General features: G+C 46.9%; 1 protein-coding gene across 1 annotated transcript in view; it reads left to right on the top strand.

The window, feature by feature from the left end:
* The window catches only part of LOC130393110 (lisH domain-containing protein ARMC9), a 36834-nt gene that overhangs the window by 8742 nt on the left and 12562 nt on the right, over nucleotides 1-15530 (top strand). Inside the window, exons 6-20 of the mRNA XM_056603699.1 lie at nucleotides 56-148; nucleotides 1558-1582; nucleotides 1903-2060; nucleotides 2512-2610; nucleotides 3193-3228; nucleotides 5412-5446; nucleotides 5806-5917; nucleotides 7891-7983; nucleotides 8909-8999; nucleotides 10071-10194; nucleotides 10754-10893; nucleotides 11927-12003; nucleotides 13056-13130; nucleotides 14520-14610; nucleotides 15030-15082. Coding sequence (XP_056459674.1) covers nucleotides 56-148; nucleotides 1558-1582; nucleotides 1903-2060; nucleotides 2512-2610; nucleotides 3193-3228; nucleotides 5412-5446; nucleotides 5806-5917; nucleotides 7891-7983; nucleotides 8909-8999; nucleotides 10071-10194; nucleotides 10754-10893; nucleotides 11927-12003; nucleotides 13056-13130; nucleotides 14520-14610; nucleotides 15030-15082 — 1302 coding nt within the window. The remainder of the gene's footprint in view (nucleotides 1-55; nucleotides 149-1557; nucleotides 1583-1902; nucleotides 2061-2511; nucleotides 2611-3192; nucleotides 3229-5411; nucleotides 5447-5805; nucleotides 5918-7890; nucleotides 7984-8908; nucleotides 9000-10070; nucleotides 10195-10753; nucleotides 10894-11926; nucleotides 12004-13055; nucleotides 13131-14519; nucleotides 14611-15029; nucleotides 15083-15530) is intronic.

The following is a 15530-nucleotide window of genomic DNA, read 5'->3' as shown; positions in this document are numbered from 1 at the left end:
TGTGTGTGTGTGTGTGTGTGCGTGTGCGTGTGCGTGTGCGTCTGTGTGTGTGCAGGATTCCTGGATACCGGAGTTGAAGGAAAAGTTGGAGAAGTTTCTTTCGGTGGCCTTGAAGGCATCCAACCTCCCCAGGCTGCTCACCTTATACGTATCCTTCATCCTGGACAACGTGTACAAATGTATTAGCTTTTATTAATATTCAAACACGTTATGGGTAACAGTCGTCCTTTGCAAAAAGCCCCAACGGTGCTGAGAGTTGTGTCTGCACAACATCCTTTGTGTGTTTGATAATCACGGTGAAGTCTTTCAGGTTCAGGCTGCTGGAAATGAAAGGAAACCAAACAGTGGAATGTGAAGCAATGCCATGAGGCTTAAAAAGAGATCGACTGGCCTTTTGAGGAGCAGAATGCTCGTTTCAGATTTCGGTTTGTGAATCTTTCATGCCATTTTTGGTAAACCTACCCCATTTGTGTTGGTGAAATGATCATGTATTTGATGATTTTCTTAAGGGGTTAAGCCTGGGATCATATTGATGATGGTATACACCGCACCAAATGCTTTTACTTTTGGGTTGAATTCAGGCCACTGGCAGTGTGACCCTGCCAAATCACAGGCACTCTTGTCAGAGCCCATTCAGCCTATTCACAACCTGCTCCGAGTCATTCACGATACATGTCCAAGCTAGTTCAAGTTGTGCTCCCCATTGTTTCCAGACAAAGCCTGCTGATAAAAATTGGCCCCAAACCACAGTGTAGCAACCCAGCAGCAGTGTAAACCTGTTGCTGTTGCAAAAACCTGTAAACCTGTGTAAGCTCAGAGTGGGGTGTCATCTTCTAGCTGCTAAGGGGCACATTTAAGTCTCCAATGAAAATAAGCTCTCAGTTGGCGTTTTTTCAGGTTTTTTTACTCGGTTGTTGTTGTTGACATTCACATACCCTGTCTATAGTATTCATGCTATGTTCATGTACCACAGACCATGTTATCATTCAGTGATCCACCTTGATCCATCCGCACTGTAAACCGTGAGACAATGGAGTTTATTTATAAATGGTATATACGAAACCAAATGCCTTATACTATACATGCATACATTAGAAGGGGACATTTTTGACATAATTGTGGAAATTAGGCTCCTGAGTTTATCTAGGTTTCTGACTGAAGTTCGGATTGAATAGTGTGATGTGGAGGTATGGCCGGTGCCATGGGTGGTGGCGGGGTCCATGCAGCATTTATCTAAGGAGAACCAAGAATGGAGGGCACTCTTGACGCTGCATTTATCTCATTCCATGAGACAGACCGATACAAAGCATGTCCTGATGTCCGCACCACTCCAAGCAGGATGCTCGGTGCTTTGACGAACAATGCATGTTTGTCTCGAAGCATGTCATCCAGAAAGACACGGGCCATCTCTGGGCTTTGAGGTCCCCACGACCCTCCCTGGAGATCTGTGTTGGCCGAACGCCAGCGTTAACCATCGAGGGCCAATTGTGTCATCGACCACTGTTTGTCGCATTCACGGTCCGAATATGTAATCGATCCTTAACACACGTGACGCAGAAGGAGGGAGGCCGAGGCACCAAAGGTAATTATACCCATTTGAATATGCAATGGCCATCTGTAGACTCCACTCCCACCTCCTGAGTTCCAAAAATGATCTGTTATTTTTGGCCCCTTCCCTTCTACCATTTAATAAAAAAAAATGCAATCCCACTTGTATAGTAGTATATAATATGCATGGGTTCATGCGTGGCATTCATCACACATCAGTGGTTTACGTTGAGCGTGTGTGTGTGTGTGTGTGTGTGTGTGTGTGTGTGTGTGTGTGTGTGTGTGTGTGTGTGTGTGTGTGTGTGTGTGTGTGTGTGTGTGTGTGTGTGTGTGTGTGTGTGTGTGTCTCCGCAGAGGCCATGCAGCAGATGCAGCTCCAGCTGGCCGAGTCGGAGCGGAAGGCCAACAACGCCACGCGGTGGTTGGGCAAGATGCACGGCGACTACCGCAACCTGATCGGCATCACGGCCGAGCTGGTGGACTCCCTGGAGGCCACGGCCAGTGGGAAGATGGTGGGGCCCCCACGCGACACAATAGGGCCGTCAAACGCACATAATGACACACGGGTTATTTGAAGCTTACTGTTATTGCAAAGTGTTAGTTGTTTAGATGACGGTCGTTATCCAAAGAGACGGTATCACAGGATTGTCATTAGGATATTAAAGCGAGTGGGGGGGGTTAGGGAATCTACAGGTTTTCCTACAGTTTAGGCTCAAGATATTGGGAATCAAAACCAGTACATTTTGTTTGGGTGTCCAACTCCCTAGCCACTTGAATATTCATCAATTATATGATTATTTTGGGGCAAAGAAATTGATTTTGATATATATATTATGTATTTTGCATATCTATGAATTGCTCCCCTATACATATGTATTATACAAACATGATACATTGCTTCACATACAGACCCATGCTTTAAAGACCAAGTAACTGTTGTGTATTGTGCTTTGTTTGAGGCAGATCTCGGCAGAGTACATCAAGAACATATGTGTGCGTCTCTTCAGCAGCCAAATGAGTCAGAGTGTTGCACAGAGCGTCGACTTTACCAGGCCAGGCACAGTGAGTGCACACACACACACACACACACACACACACACACACACACACACACACACACACACACACACACACACACACACACACACACACACACACACACACACACTCTCACGCTCACTTTTGATTCCCATAGTGTCTTAGAGTTACGGGTTCTCTTTCATAAACAAAGAGAAACATAGATCTACAGTTAATATATATAGTTTGATAGATGTATAGATAGATAGACCAACCCATAGACAAATATGAATTGATGTTAACGCTGTTTCTGAAAGTGGACAGCAAGTGGTGCTTTTGTTCGGCGGACAACGACCTGTATTGTACGAGGAACAGATAATCTCTTCAGGCCATCTACGGTCGATTTCCCACACGGCTCTGGGGATTCCTATGAAACAGTAAAAGCGTTCTGCCCAGACTGATATGTGATGACGGCCCTTGTCGTCCAGGTCGACGCGCCCAAGCACGGCTCCGACGCCTCGCCATTCATCCCGCTTCCTGATCTCAACCCCTGTGTTCTCTGTGTTTGTGTTGTTGTTGTCGTTTTCTTTCCGTGTGCGGTGTGTTTGTGGCGCTCTATCCATGAAGGGATATTACTCAATGAGTCCCTATGACGACGGCTATGTAAGTGTCATACCTTTTTTCATCCCTGCTTGCGTTCCTCTTTCCTGCAAGCGGTTTACCCTTCATCGTCCTCCTCCTCCTCCTCCTCCTCCTCACAGCCCGCCGGTCTCTCTTCTCCCGCTGCACCTTCGTCTTGTTCACCATCTCTTTCTCCCTGTCCCATCTCCCTGTGCTGCGATGTTTCTATACCTTTGTTCCCCTGCCCTTTGTATCTTTCCCATATTGCCTCCCCTTGTCCTTATAGCTCCCAATAGAGTGGCCTAGTTTGAGGCTCTGCAAGACCACCTCCATTGTCCGGACACTTATGGGGACAAAAAAACCACAATATGAGGGCGTACCTCATAAACAGATGACACAGTCATTGTCGAACCTGTAAAGTCGTTCGCTTTCTCAAACGATCGAGGGGCCTTTCATACCCAACGTCTCGTTTGTTTAACGAGAAAGGAGGCCGTGTAATGGAGTGGGGTGGAGAGAGGGTTTTAGTCCGGGACTTTTGTGTGTAGAACCTGTGTCGCTCTGCCCCGTTTGTCACGAGAGAACACGGCTCAAATTAGCTCGACGATCGTTTGAACTGGGAAATGATGGCAAAGATGGTGGTGTTGCATTATTAATCAGACAACAGCTTGCCAGCAGATAGTGAGACACCATGATTATTTTGATATCTCTTGTTAAAGTAACACAGGAAATGTTTTGCCTTTAGCTTGCCTCCAGCTGACCAATTATATTGACACTGGTAATTAACTCAATGGTCATTCAGACTCCAGTCAAATATTTATTTTTACGTGTATGGATCAAAAATACCAGGCCCATATATTGCACAGTGGAAGACCGATCCCATAATCCCACAGTTAAGGTATTAGTGTGCCATGTTGCATTGTATTTAAATGTCACTCAACAGATTATTTGTCATTCATCGCATGAGTAATTCACTGTGGGGAGAAATCAAGACACACGCTGAAACACAAACCCCCCACACACACATGGATTGGCAGAGCTCCGCAGTATATCTCTTTGAGTGAAACCCCCCCACCCTGGGCCCCCGACGATTAAGCGCATCGAGTACACAGCACGCAGGTGTGTCTATTGTCATATTTTGCCTGGCTCCAGTTTCGATGTGTTTCTCTTACCATGGCATATTTCGCACGCAAAGCATCGATAGCCAAGAGGCTATCTGCCTCGTTGCTTCCTGATGACTCGGATGTACGCCCACGCACCCCTCTCCCAACCGGCCCCGGTACACTGGGAACAGGGCACGGCTTTTAACGTTGCATCCCAGAGCTGTTTGGCAGCCCAGGTGGTTAGAAAGATCACAGGCAAGGACAAGGGCCCCGCGTCCCGTTCCCCCCACGCCTCATATCGGGGTTTGAAGGCTAAAGCTGTTGATGTTGGTTCAGTCTGTGAGTCATGGGGCTGGAGAGACCGGTCGTGGTTTTGTGGTGGACCTCAGTGCTTCAACATCACCTTGCCAATAGGACAGGAAATGTGTTTTTTTAACATTCACCCAGAGCACATGAGTCCTCTGCTTCTAAGGGATAACTCTTAATGGATAGACGTCCGGGTTGGAATCTCAGAAGTCTAAAGCCCCTTTAAGTCGTGAAAACACACTCCTAATTCGTATCACTACCACCACCACCACCACCACCAGTACTGCTATGTACTGCTGCTACCGGATACAGGCCCATTGCAAAGGTGTAGTGAGATTACAGCAAAAACTAACAACAAACCAAACTAACAAAAACCACTGGTCTTGTTATTAACCACCGGGTTAACCACGTTAGTCCATTCGCTAACGGTGTTGGATCTACCTGGATTACCTGTCACTCATTGCATGGAGCCTGTCGCAGAATGAAGAACCACTGGTGGGGGGGGGGGGGGGGGAGGTGGGTTTAGCATGTCCTAACATTACATGCATGATGTGCACGCATGCCCGTGTCAATGCAGTAGAGAACCTCACTGTCTTTAAGGCGAGATGGGAAGGAGGAGTCTCAGGTAAGTTCTTAAAGACAAGCCAATCGCAATCTGCATCAGAGCATTTTTTGTCACAATCACTGTTCTATACCTTTTGGATGATATAAATCGAATAGAAAAATCTAAATCAATGCAACTGATATTAGTTTATTCTACTGTTTCTGCTCCTCTTATCCTCCACTCTGTTGTCCCTCTGCCCTGTCTGTCCCCCTCAGGCCTCCTCGCTGCTACGGGCGTCCATCGAACCGCAGTAAGAATTTCCAGCTAAGTGTTTGCCTGGAAGGGCTGGATGTTACTTGTGAACACCTGACCTTTGTCCAAATGTGTTGCTACGGTCGCCTGGGATTGACGAGCGTGGCCTCCTCTCCTTCTCTTTCCTTTCTCCTCCTCCTTCTCTCCTCCCCTCTTTTCTCCTCTCCCCAACCTCTTCTCTCACCCATTTCTCCCCCCCCCGTTTCTCCAATATCCTCCTCTCCTCCCCTCTCCTTCTCTTCTCCCATCTTCTCTCCTCTCCCCACCACTTCCCCTTCTTCTCTCACCCTTCCCCCCCCCCCTGTTTCTCAAATGTCCTCCTCGTCTCCCCCCCTCGTCTCCACCTCGTCCCCTCAGGAAGTCCCGGGAGGTGCCCCTGCTGCCCTCCCTGGACTACGACCGTCTGAAGAGGGACCTGCTGGGGGGCTCTGAACGCCTCCGCTGCCTGCTGCTCCAGGCTCTGCGCTGGGTGAGTGGCTCGCCTCGACGCCAAACCAACGCCCTCCTTTAACAAAGAGAGACCTCTCGTTGGCCAGGTTTGTGATGGTGCATGTCGGCAAGTTCCGTGGGCTCTCATTGGCCAGGTTCGTGATTGCATCTGTCGGCAAGTTCCGTGGGCTCTCATTGGCCAGGTTCGTGATAGCATCTGTCGGCAAGTTCCGTGGTCTCTCATTGGCCAGGTTCGTGATAGCATCTGTCGGCAAGTTCCGTGGTCTCTCATTGGCCAGGTTCGTGATAGCATCTGTCGGCAAGTTCCGTGGTCTCTCATTGGCCAGGTTCGTGATAGCATCTGTCGGCAAGTTCCGTGGTCTTTCATTGGCCAGGTTCGTGATAGTATTTGTCGGCAAGTTCCGTGGTCTCTCATTGGCCAGGTTCGTGATAGCATCTGTCGGCAAGTTCCGTGGTCTCTCATTGGCCAGGTTCGTGATAGCATCTGTCGGCAAGTTCCGTGGTCTCTCATTGGCCAGGTTCGTGATAGCATCTGTCGGCAAGTTCCGTGGTCTCTCATTGGCCAGGTTCGTGATAGTATTTGTCGGCAAGTTCCGTGGTCTCTCATTGGCCAGGTTTCGTGATAGTATCTGTCGGCAAGTTCCGGTTCCTCTTATCGGCCAGGTGCGTGATAGTGCATGTCGGCTTTTTCTGTGGTCTCTCGTAATTCTCGTTCATGCTGTTCATCGTTTCATCACTTGCGTATTTAGCTTTTACCCAAAGGGTACCCAAAATTTGTTGATACTTTAGAATACAGGAGTGGAAAAGAGACCGCTGTGGGTGGTCATTTAGGGCTGGCACTTATAACCTACCCATGACTGCGACGAAGATGTGGTTGCCCGGTAGAATCAAATGTTTCCACCGAATATGTGTGAATATACAAAATAGTTTTTCATCAGATACAACTCAGTCGAGCCTCTCCATTTGCTGTCTGCACACATGACTCCGGTGGTAACACACATAATAAAGCATATGCATGCTTTATTATAGAGTGAGATAGAGAGGAAGGTATGGGAGATGGAGGGGAGGACATGCAGCAAATGACCCACGGGCTGGACTCAAACCCGGGTCGCTGCGTTCAGGACTGAGCCTATATGGTACAGGCCCTACCCGGTGCACTACCCGGGCAGCCTTAACAGATGTACATTAATGATCGTATTTGGGCGATAGTTTTGCCCTCTGTGCAATTTAAGATCAATAAACCAGACTTGGTAGCCGTATGATAATTTGATCATGGTGTTACACTTAGCACTAGTAGTTGTGATCTAATTTTAATGGATTTCCGGACGCTATCAGGATACTTGGATAGGGATCTTTGTTTATGGTTCTCTTCTTACGTAACACATTTTGATCTTTCTGTCTTGGCCATGCTTGTTGAGATAACGAACGCGACTCACGAGCACTATATCATGTAGATGCCGAACAGGCTACGACTCGTGTTTTATAGTTTAGTATAGCCTTAAGCTTATTGAGCAGCTGCGCTTAGGTGTTAAACGGAGATAAATGGAAAGTTACTCTACATTCACATTTATTTATAGTAATGCAACAACAACTAGTTCTGTAACTGGAGCTGAGGAGACATTCTCAATGATGCATGATAATATTCTGTCAGTCTGTCCCTCTCTCTGTCTCTCTCTGTCTCTGTCTCTATCTGTCTCTGTCTGTCTATCTGTCTCTGTCTGTCTCTCTGTCTCTGTCTGTCTCTGTCTTTTTGTCTCTCTGTCCCTCTTTCCCTGTCTCTCTCTGTCTCTCTCTGTCTCTCTTTCTCCGTCTCTCTCTCTCTCCATCTCTCTCTGTCTCTCTCTCTCCGTCTCTCTCCGTCTCTCGCTCTCTTTCTGGCTCGCGCCCTCGCTCGCGCTCTCACTCTCGCTCTCTCTCACTCTTGTGTAGAGCACTGTCACCCAAGGTCCTATGCCCATATTTAGGCTTTGGTTTCCTCTCCTCCGTTTCCAGAGACTGACCCGCTCACTCCCCGGGGAGCAGAGAGACACAGTGCTGCAGGCCTACATCAGCAACGACCTGCTGGAGCGCTTCAGCACGCAACAGGTGGAACACACGCACGCGCACGCACACGCACACGCACACAGAGACATTCTGTAGATTAGTACAAAACCATACGCGCTGTATGGAAGTGCCACAGCCAGATGTGGAGACGTCTTAACCTAATCATGTGAGCAATACACACATTATACTAGGGTTATGATGGTTTACATCTGACTTTGGAACTAATTAACAGCAATTCTGAGTTGTTTTTGGTTTTTTCGCTTTTAAAGATATCTCTGTCCATGATTTTGGTTGCTATTAGTTTAAGGGCAATGGAGGATAGATAAAAGGATGTCACGCAGTATTGGGTGGTCCGGTCTGAATCTGTTGCTGCTGGATTGGCCATGGCTTTTTACTGAACCGTCGTTCACCTCTGTATTATTTATCCAAACGCACAACATAACTTGGCCCCATAACGGTGCAGAATTGCTCTCATTTAGCCAGGCGTCCTGCTAGGAATATTCCGCCGTTCCCCTTTTCACCTCACACATTTCACCTCACACACACATCTTTTCCCGATTCTGGAACGCTGAAGTCTCTCAGCAGTGTGAAGCACTTTATCCAGGCAGACAAAAGGCACCTAAGGCCTTTGTTTTGTTATTCAAGTGAAGCGGGAGACCAAGTCCAAAGCCATGACCCCTCCCGCATTGCATGACCCAGCGTTGCACGGTTGTTGTATGTTCAAACGTGGTGAAGATTCTGTGTAACTAGTAAACTACACAACAATGAAGCATTGTGTGTCGTGACTCGTGACACAACACTGGTGATATTAACAGCTGCCTCATGACAGTCTCCGGCCTCTGTTTGAACCTATTGTCGCCGTTAACTCTTTTCTGTTTATGCGTGCCATTTTGAGAGAACGTGAGTGTTTATGTTAATCAATAATCAATTGATTAAGATCAATAATGAAAATACCGTTTCTTGACAGAGAACCGTGCTTCACTTGATGTGGTCGAAAAACGAAATAGTTTGCCAATACATGGCGCGCCTCATCAATGCATTCACCTCACTTCCAGACGGTAAGTGTTTCCCTGGCCGTGCCCTGAAACGCTACTGAAGACGCTTCTCTGAGAGTCGCTCACTGACTAGGATGCATTCAGTTGGGTGTGTTTATTTTAATATCACTATAGTCCTAATTAGAGTGATATGCAAAATAAACTACCCAACTAAATGTAAATATGCAATGAATATGTTGCATTTAGTTGAGCATTTATTTTTTTACTGCGTATCACTATAGTATTAATTATAGTGAAAGCCAAAAAATACATACCCAACTGATTGCAACATGGTCCGTGTCTTAACATGAAAGCATTATCAGAAGGTTAACTCGGATAGCCAGGCGATAACTTCGTTCTTTCAACAGAACGGCTGTGACTTTGACAAAAAAAAAAAAGCATTTGAAATAGTCCACTTGTGCGAAGGCTGAATCCTTCCTCTTTCAGCCTGACATGACAGGGTGGGGCAGGAAGTGGTCATGGTAAGACAAGGTTAAGATGACAGTCGGATTACCCAGTGTCTGCAATCAGCCCTTCCAGATGCAGAATAGGGAGACTGGGAATTCAATCCAGTTCCACTTACACTGACTGCATCTGATGAACAAGTCCAGTCGGTTTCAGTGGGGAAAAAAATCTGAATTTAAAATTGATATATGGTGTGATATAACATCCCTATCCTGTACTATCTGATTTGGCCACCATTTTTGTCTCAAGGGCTCAATTAAGTATCGTATCTTATCTATAGTTATCTCACAACAAACATAGGAACCCACGGCTTGAAGTTTTCAAAGCAATATTTCAGTAGTGCCAGTAAGGGCGTTAATCAGATTCACGATTCAAGAGTTTTATTTTTTCACATACATATCAAATAAATGCATTGAAATGCAAAGTAGCAATGCCTGCAGGGATTGTGCAACATTCAACATATTAAACATTAAAATAAGGTGACGAATCGAATAAAAATAAGAAATAAAATAACAATTGAAACATTTGCCCCGTTAATCAATTGCTAATCAACCGTTTGATTGACACATGCCACGCCCGTAGCTAACAGTGTGTGTGTGTGTGTGTGTGTGTGTGTGTTTTCGGCCTCAGGGCGCATGTACCTCTCCCACGTTCCCTCTCTGCTGCGGCTGCTGATGGAGGTACTGCGACGCGAGGACAGGGACTCCCTGAGCCGGGAGAACGTTCTGGTGGCTCTGCAGAAACTCAGCCTCAGGTACCCTCAGCCCTTCGGCCACACACAGTCACGAACTGCCCATGTGATTCAATTCAATTCAACTCTTATTTGTATAGATTCGCATTTATAGTGAGGGCATTAAGCAGACTCCATTATCCAAAGTGTCTTACAATAAGTACATTTGAAGAAGAAGAGAACCAACAATATAACGCTGTCGGTACAGGAAGGATGTTCATAGAACCGAGGGCCAAGCAGTAACAATTAAAAAAGCAAAAGCAATGCTAACATTGAATGACTTTCACCATTGGGAGTTTGATGCAGACATCCCATATTAAACAATTAAAAAATGGGAAATCTTAATGTTTCTTTGATGAACGAGTCTGATAAGCTACTTGTTTATTGTCCATCTGGCCCTCGTGTAAACCTATCGTGTTCCCGGCAGCAAGAGGAACAAGTTAAGGTCCGTATCAGGGCCTTATCTCGGTGTGCACAGTGCACAGCTCACCTCCCAGACACGCCACCCTGGGGACAGTCGCTCCGTCCCCGCCGTCCGGGTCGGGCGTAGCTCTAACGTGTCTCACCGTCACGGCACCGGTAGGCGGAGCCAGCAGACGGCCATGATCGAGGACGACCTGATTGGCTGGCTGGTGGACGAGCTCCAGGACGCGGACTGCCTGAGCGACTTCACGTTGCAGTACGCAACGGCCCTGCTGATGAACCTGTGTCTCCGGACCAAAGGTGCCCCCCCGGTCTCTCTCTGAGGTCTCTCTCTCTGAGGTCTCTCTCTCGCTGGACTTTTACAGTTAATTTCTGTCTTAATCTCTCTCTCTCTCTCTCTCTCTCTCTCTCTCTCTCTCTCTCTCTCTCTCGCTCTCTCTCTCTCTCTCTCTGTCTCTCGCTCTGTCTCTGTCTCTCAGAGATTCTAATGCAATTGGCTAGACCTAGTGAGTTAAGGTTAGCTATTGAATGCCCATGTAGAATGGTAGGGGTTCTGATATGTAAATAAGTATCTTGTTTATTTGAGAAATGATAATGCAACAAAAAATGCTAATTTTAAAATATAGCTTTATCATATACTGCATGTTTTTTTTTTTTAACTCTTTATTTATAGATCATATACTGTATCTTCATCATATACAGTATCTTTATCATATACTTGGTGAATCTCGTAGGACGGCGATGTTAGTCTCGAGCGGGAAACAAATGGACCAACTTTTCCAATGGGATTCAATGTGTAATGTAATCACTGTTGTACTGTGTAAGCTCTTTGTTTAACTTTATTCTGGGGGCATAAGTGAATTAGCGGCAGGGGGTAGAGGCCATTAGATATCTGCCCGTGGTAAGGGCCGTCAATAAAATGTCCTCTCCTCAAGCTCCACTGAAAACAGCACTTAAACAATGCACTCTCCCCCCCCATTACGTCATAGCAGGGTCCGCAACACACACACATTACACACACTTTCCTAGCGCAGTCTGTGTTTTTGCCCTGATTTCCAGACGCCCCCTTGTTTTAATAATCTCAAAATATTATTACGCTTTTATTATTAGTCTTTCATTTCAGATTTCACAAATGTCACATAAGTGCAAATTCAAATAATTGTATATTTTGTATCTGTGTGTGTGTGTGTGTGTGTGTGTGTGTGTGTGTGTGTGTGTGTGTGTGTGTGTGTGTGTGTGTGTGTGTGTGTGTGTGTGTGTGTGTGTGTGTGTGTGTGTGTGTGTGTGTGTGTGCGTATGTGTTTTCACATTTATGTGTGTGTGGGGGGTTTAGGAAAGAGGAAGTGTGCAGAGAACGCCAAACATGTTTTGAAGGTTCTGACTGATCTCCTGGGACACGAGAATCCTGAGGTGAGACACACAGACACGCACACAAACACACACACACACACACACACACACACACACACGCACGCACACGCACACGCGCGCACACACACACCTAAGCTATTTGGTGGAAATTCTCCAACATTACAAGCAGCCCATACATGTTGTTGATAGCAGAAACGCACACACATCCACGAACACACATGCACGCACACACACGGCCCCCCGGAAGGTGCGACCTCGGGCCAAATACCATCACTGGTAGCTACGTTTCACGCCGTGCACGTTTCCTTTCCACTGGATGTTGAAATCTCCACGTGAAACACCCGCCATGCTGTCATCACAGCCAGGGCCTGCTCCGGCTTGTCCTGTAGCCCCCCTGCCCCCCCCCCCCCCCGAGACCACCAGCCTCCTCCCCAACACCCTGAAGGGTTTCCACCGCCTCCCAGGATGTCGGGGTAGGGAATGTGTTCACGGGGGGGGGGGGGGAACAACACAGGTGAACCAGTGAGGCATGTCGCTGCAATGCCGGGACCTCGATATTAATGTGTGGCGCGATGCTACCTATTGGCGCTTGTGGCTGTTTTAATGGGCTTGGATTTGCTGTTGAAGGCTTTATAGTTTATAGGCCATAACTCTTCTGAGGGAAGGGTAGCAGGGCGTTGATGGGCGACCAGGAAACCCAATGTACTTGACTTGTATCGCTCCACCTTCTCTCTTTTCTCCGTCTACACCGTACGCCCTACAATCCCCCTCCCGCGAGGCTCCGACTGATCACAGCGGGCCAAATGATGGTCGATGTCTAAAGCTGCTTGTGTGTGTGTGTGTGTGTGTGTGGGTGTGCGTGTGTGTGTGTGTGTGTGCGTGCGTGCGTGCGTGCGTGTGTGTGCATTGTGTTTAGGGTGTGTGTGTCTGTGTGTGTGTGTGTGTGTGTGTGTGTGTGTGTTTGTAAGTGCAAGTATGATTAATGGGGATTATGTTTGTGTTCCTGTGTGTGGATTTGCAGTGCATTGTGATTAATGGGTATGTGTGTGTGTGCGTGTGTGTCTGCGTGCGTGTGTGTCGATGCTCTCCAGATTCGACCGTACGTGAACGGAGCGCTGTACAGCATCCTGTCCCTCCCCAGCGTGCGGCAGGAAGCCCGAGAGATGGTGAGAGAGGAACCAGCTGCACGGAGCGTGGTAGCGTCACCTCCACAGCATTGTTTTAGCTGAGGGGTAGAGAAAAAGACCAGAGGCCAAACAGCAGGTGTTCGGACGCAGCGCGTCACGGCACCATGTGGCGGTCAATGGAGACATAAACACCGGTCCAGCGCAGTGGCACAAACATACAGACATACACGTACACACGCGCGCGCGCGCACACACACACGGACATATACACATATACGCACACACACACACAGACATATACACACGCAGGCATACACACATACAAGTGCACACACAGAGACAGAGGCATACACGTGCACACACACACACACACACACTCACAGACACACATGTACATATACACACACACGTACATGTACGTACACACACACACACACACATACATGCAGCCGCACAAACAGACATGTACACACATACAAATACCACCACACATACACACATACACGGCCATTTTGAAACCTGCAAATGCCCTAACCTTTCTCCATAGACCAGGGAATGGGTTAAGATAAGGTATATTCAGGTTTTACAGGAGCAAAATAACAGGGAAAATCTACTCTAAATAACAAGTGAAATATCGACATTATTGCAATTAATCGGATTGAATAAACTGGGGAAAAATAAATATATACCCTCTGATGTTATGTTAATCCAAATTCAACATAATCATAATATCCATCGTAAAATATATAATAGCTGTGACTACAAGTACACTGCATGCCTTTCACAAAGTGCACTAATATTATCCCATCCTCAATCAGACTTGATGCGTTTACAATGCGGTTCATAATATCAGTAATAGGGCAATGGGCAAATGCATGAGTGGGTCCATGTCAATGTGGCGTTAAAACTGACCTATTATGCTTTTTCGACTTTTATGACCTATAAACGTTGTTGTAATGATTGATAGTCATGTTTAACCATACACAAAAAACGATGTCGATTTTCGGGAAACTCTTCCTCTCATCTGGGCGCTTTCAGCATTCTCTGTCAACGCTCGGTTTCGTCCTTCTCCGCCCCCTCGCCCCCCTCCTGCCAAACCAACTCCGCTGTGATTGGTTACCTTCCTTGAAGCGCGTGCGCGGGCAGATTTGACCAGGCATATGGGGCCGCGGCAGGAGTGCCTCTACGTAGATGATTTCCCGGAAATGTGAACAAGTGAATCGCAAACGTTGTCCCGAGTGTTTAGCGCTCTGCACAGCCACCCCAGACTGTCAGCAGGGAATACGTCGAAATGCATGTACGTCATTATTTGACCCTTTAGTATGGTTAAACATGACTATCAATCATTACAACAACGTTTATAGGTCATAAAAGTCGAAAAGCATAATAGGTCCCCTTTAAGGTCAGCGTTATGTGTTACTTGTCCAGAGCATGGAGGAGATCCTGGGCTGCTACAGCAAACAGGAGAACCCCGAGCTCAACCGACAGATCGAGTTCATCATCAAGCAACTAAACTCAGGTAGGCCGCAAAAAGACTCAAGGCTCACTTGATCAGTGTTCACCTAGACCCTGCAACAGCCTCCCCCTCCCACCCCTCCTACCTATGTATGTTGTACGTCCTGGCACTTAATGTACTTGCTTATTGTATGTCGTGCTTAGTTAAAGTACTTAGTTGGTAGCGTCTTATCCTTGCTATCTTTGTTGTATACGGGGAATGGGTTAACCTAGCGATTGTTAGTGCTTTGCACTTGGTTCTATGACCATCCTTACTCTCCTGACAATGCCACTATATTTGTTATGAGCCGTCTAATAATGATCTCGGTCAACACAGCCACTGCTGTCAATTATCCGTGAAGACAAATGCAAATCTGTTCTAAAAGTACATCCTATGTGCATGAACACGCACTGAGTTATTGTCTTGTTGTCTTTTGTCGTTAGCTGAAGAGGAGGAATCCCAGTCAGATGACGAAGAGGAGGACGACGACAACGGCGTGAGTTTGACCTGAAAATGGATCTCTTTGGCCAATCACGCGTACACACACTGTTAAATATCGTCGGGGTTTCGCCAAAAAATCGATTTAAAGAGGAATTATTATTTTATCATAAAGTACATTAAAAAAAATAGATTCCTCGAAAAAAAGTCCCTCACAGTGGCTACACTTTCAGTATGTTTTTAAAGCAGACCACAATTATACTAACGCAGCATGGAGGAGAGCCCGTCTTTGACTTTCCCCTCGGCCATACCCCTTAAGACAGCAATAACAGGGGAATGCAGCGCCGCCCTCACACTGTTTTCCCAGGCGTATTTAGTTATTCCCTTGCCACGAGATAGTGTTTTCCCCCCCCTCCCCTTCTCGCCACAGCTTTACGCTCATTAGACGGAGGCGCCGACAATGAACAGCCAACCAAAGCTTTCTCTCCCAGCCTGAAGATGGCCAT

Source organism: Gadus chalcogrammus, chromosome 12 (genome assembly GCF_026213295.1).
Source record: "Gadus chalcogrammus isolate NIFS_2021 chromosome 12, NIFS_Gcha_1.0, whole genome shotgun sequence".
NCBI classification, from domain to species: Eukaryota; Metazoa; Chordata; class Actinopteri; order Gadiformes; family Gadidae; genus Gadus; species Gadus chalcogrammus.
The sequence above is the reverse complement of the archived record's forward strand: the minus strand, read 5'-3'. Positions and strand labels throughout refer to the sequence as shown.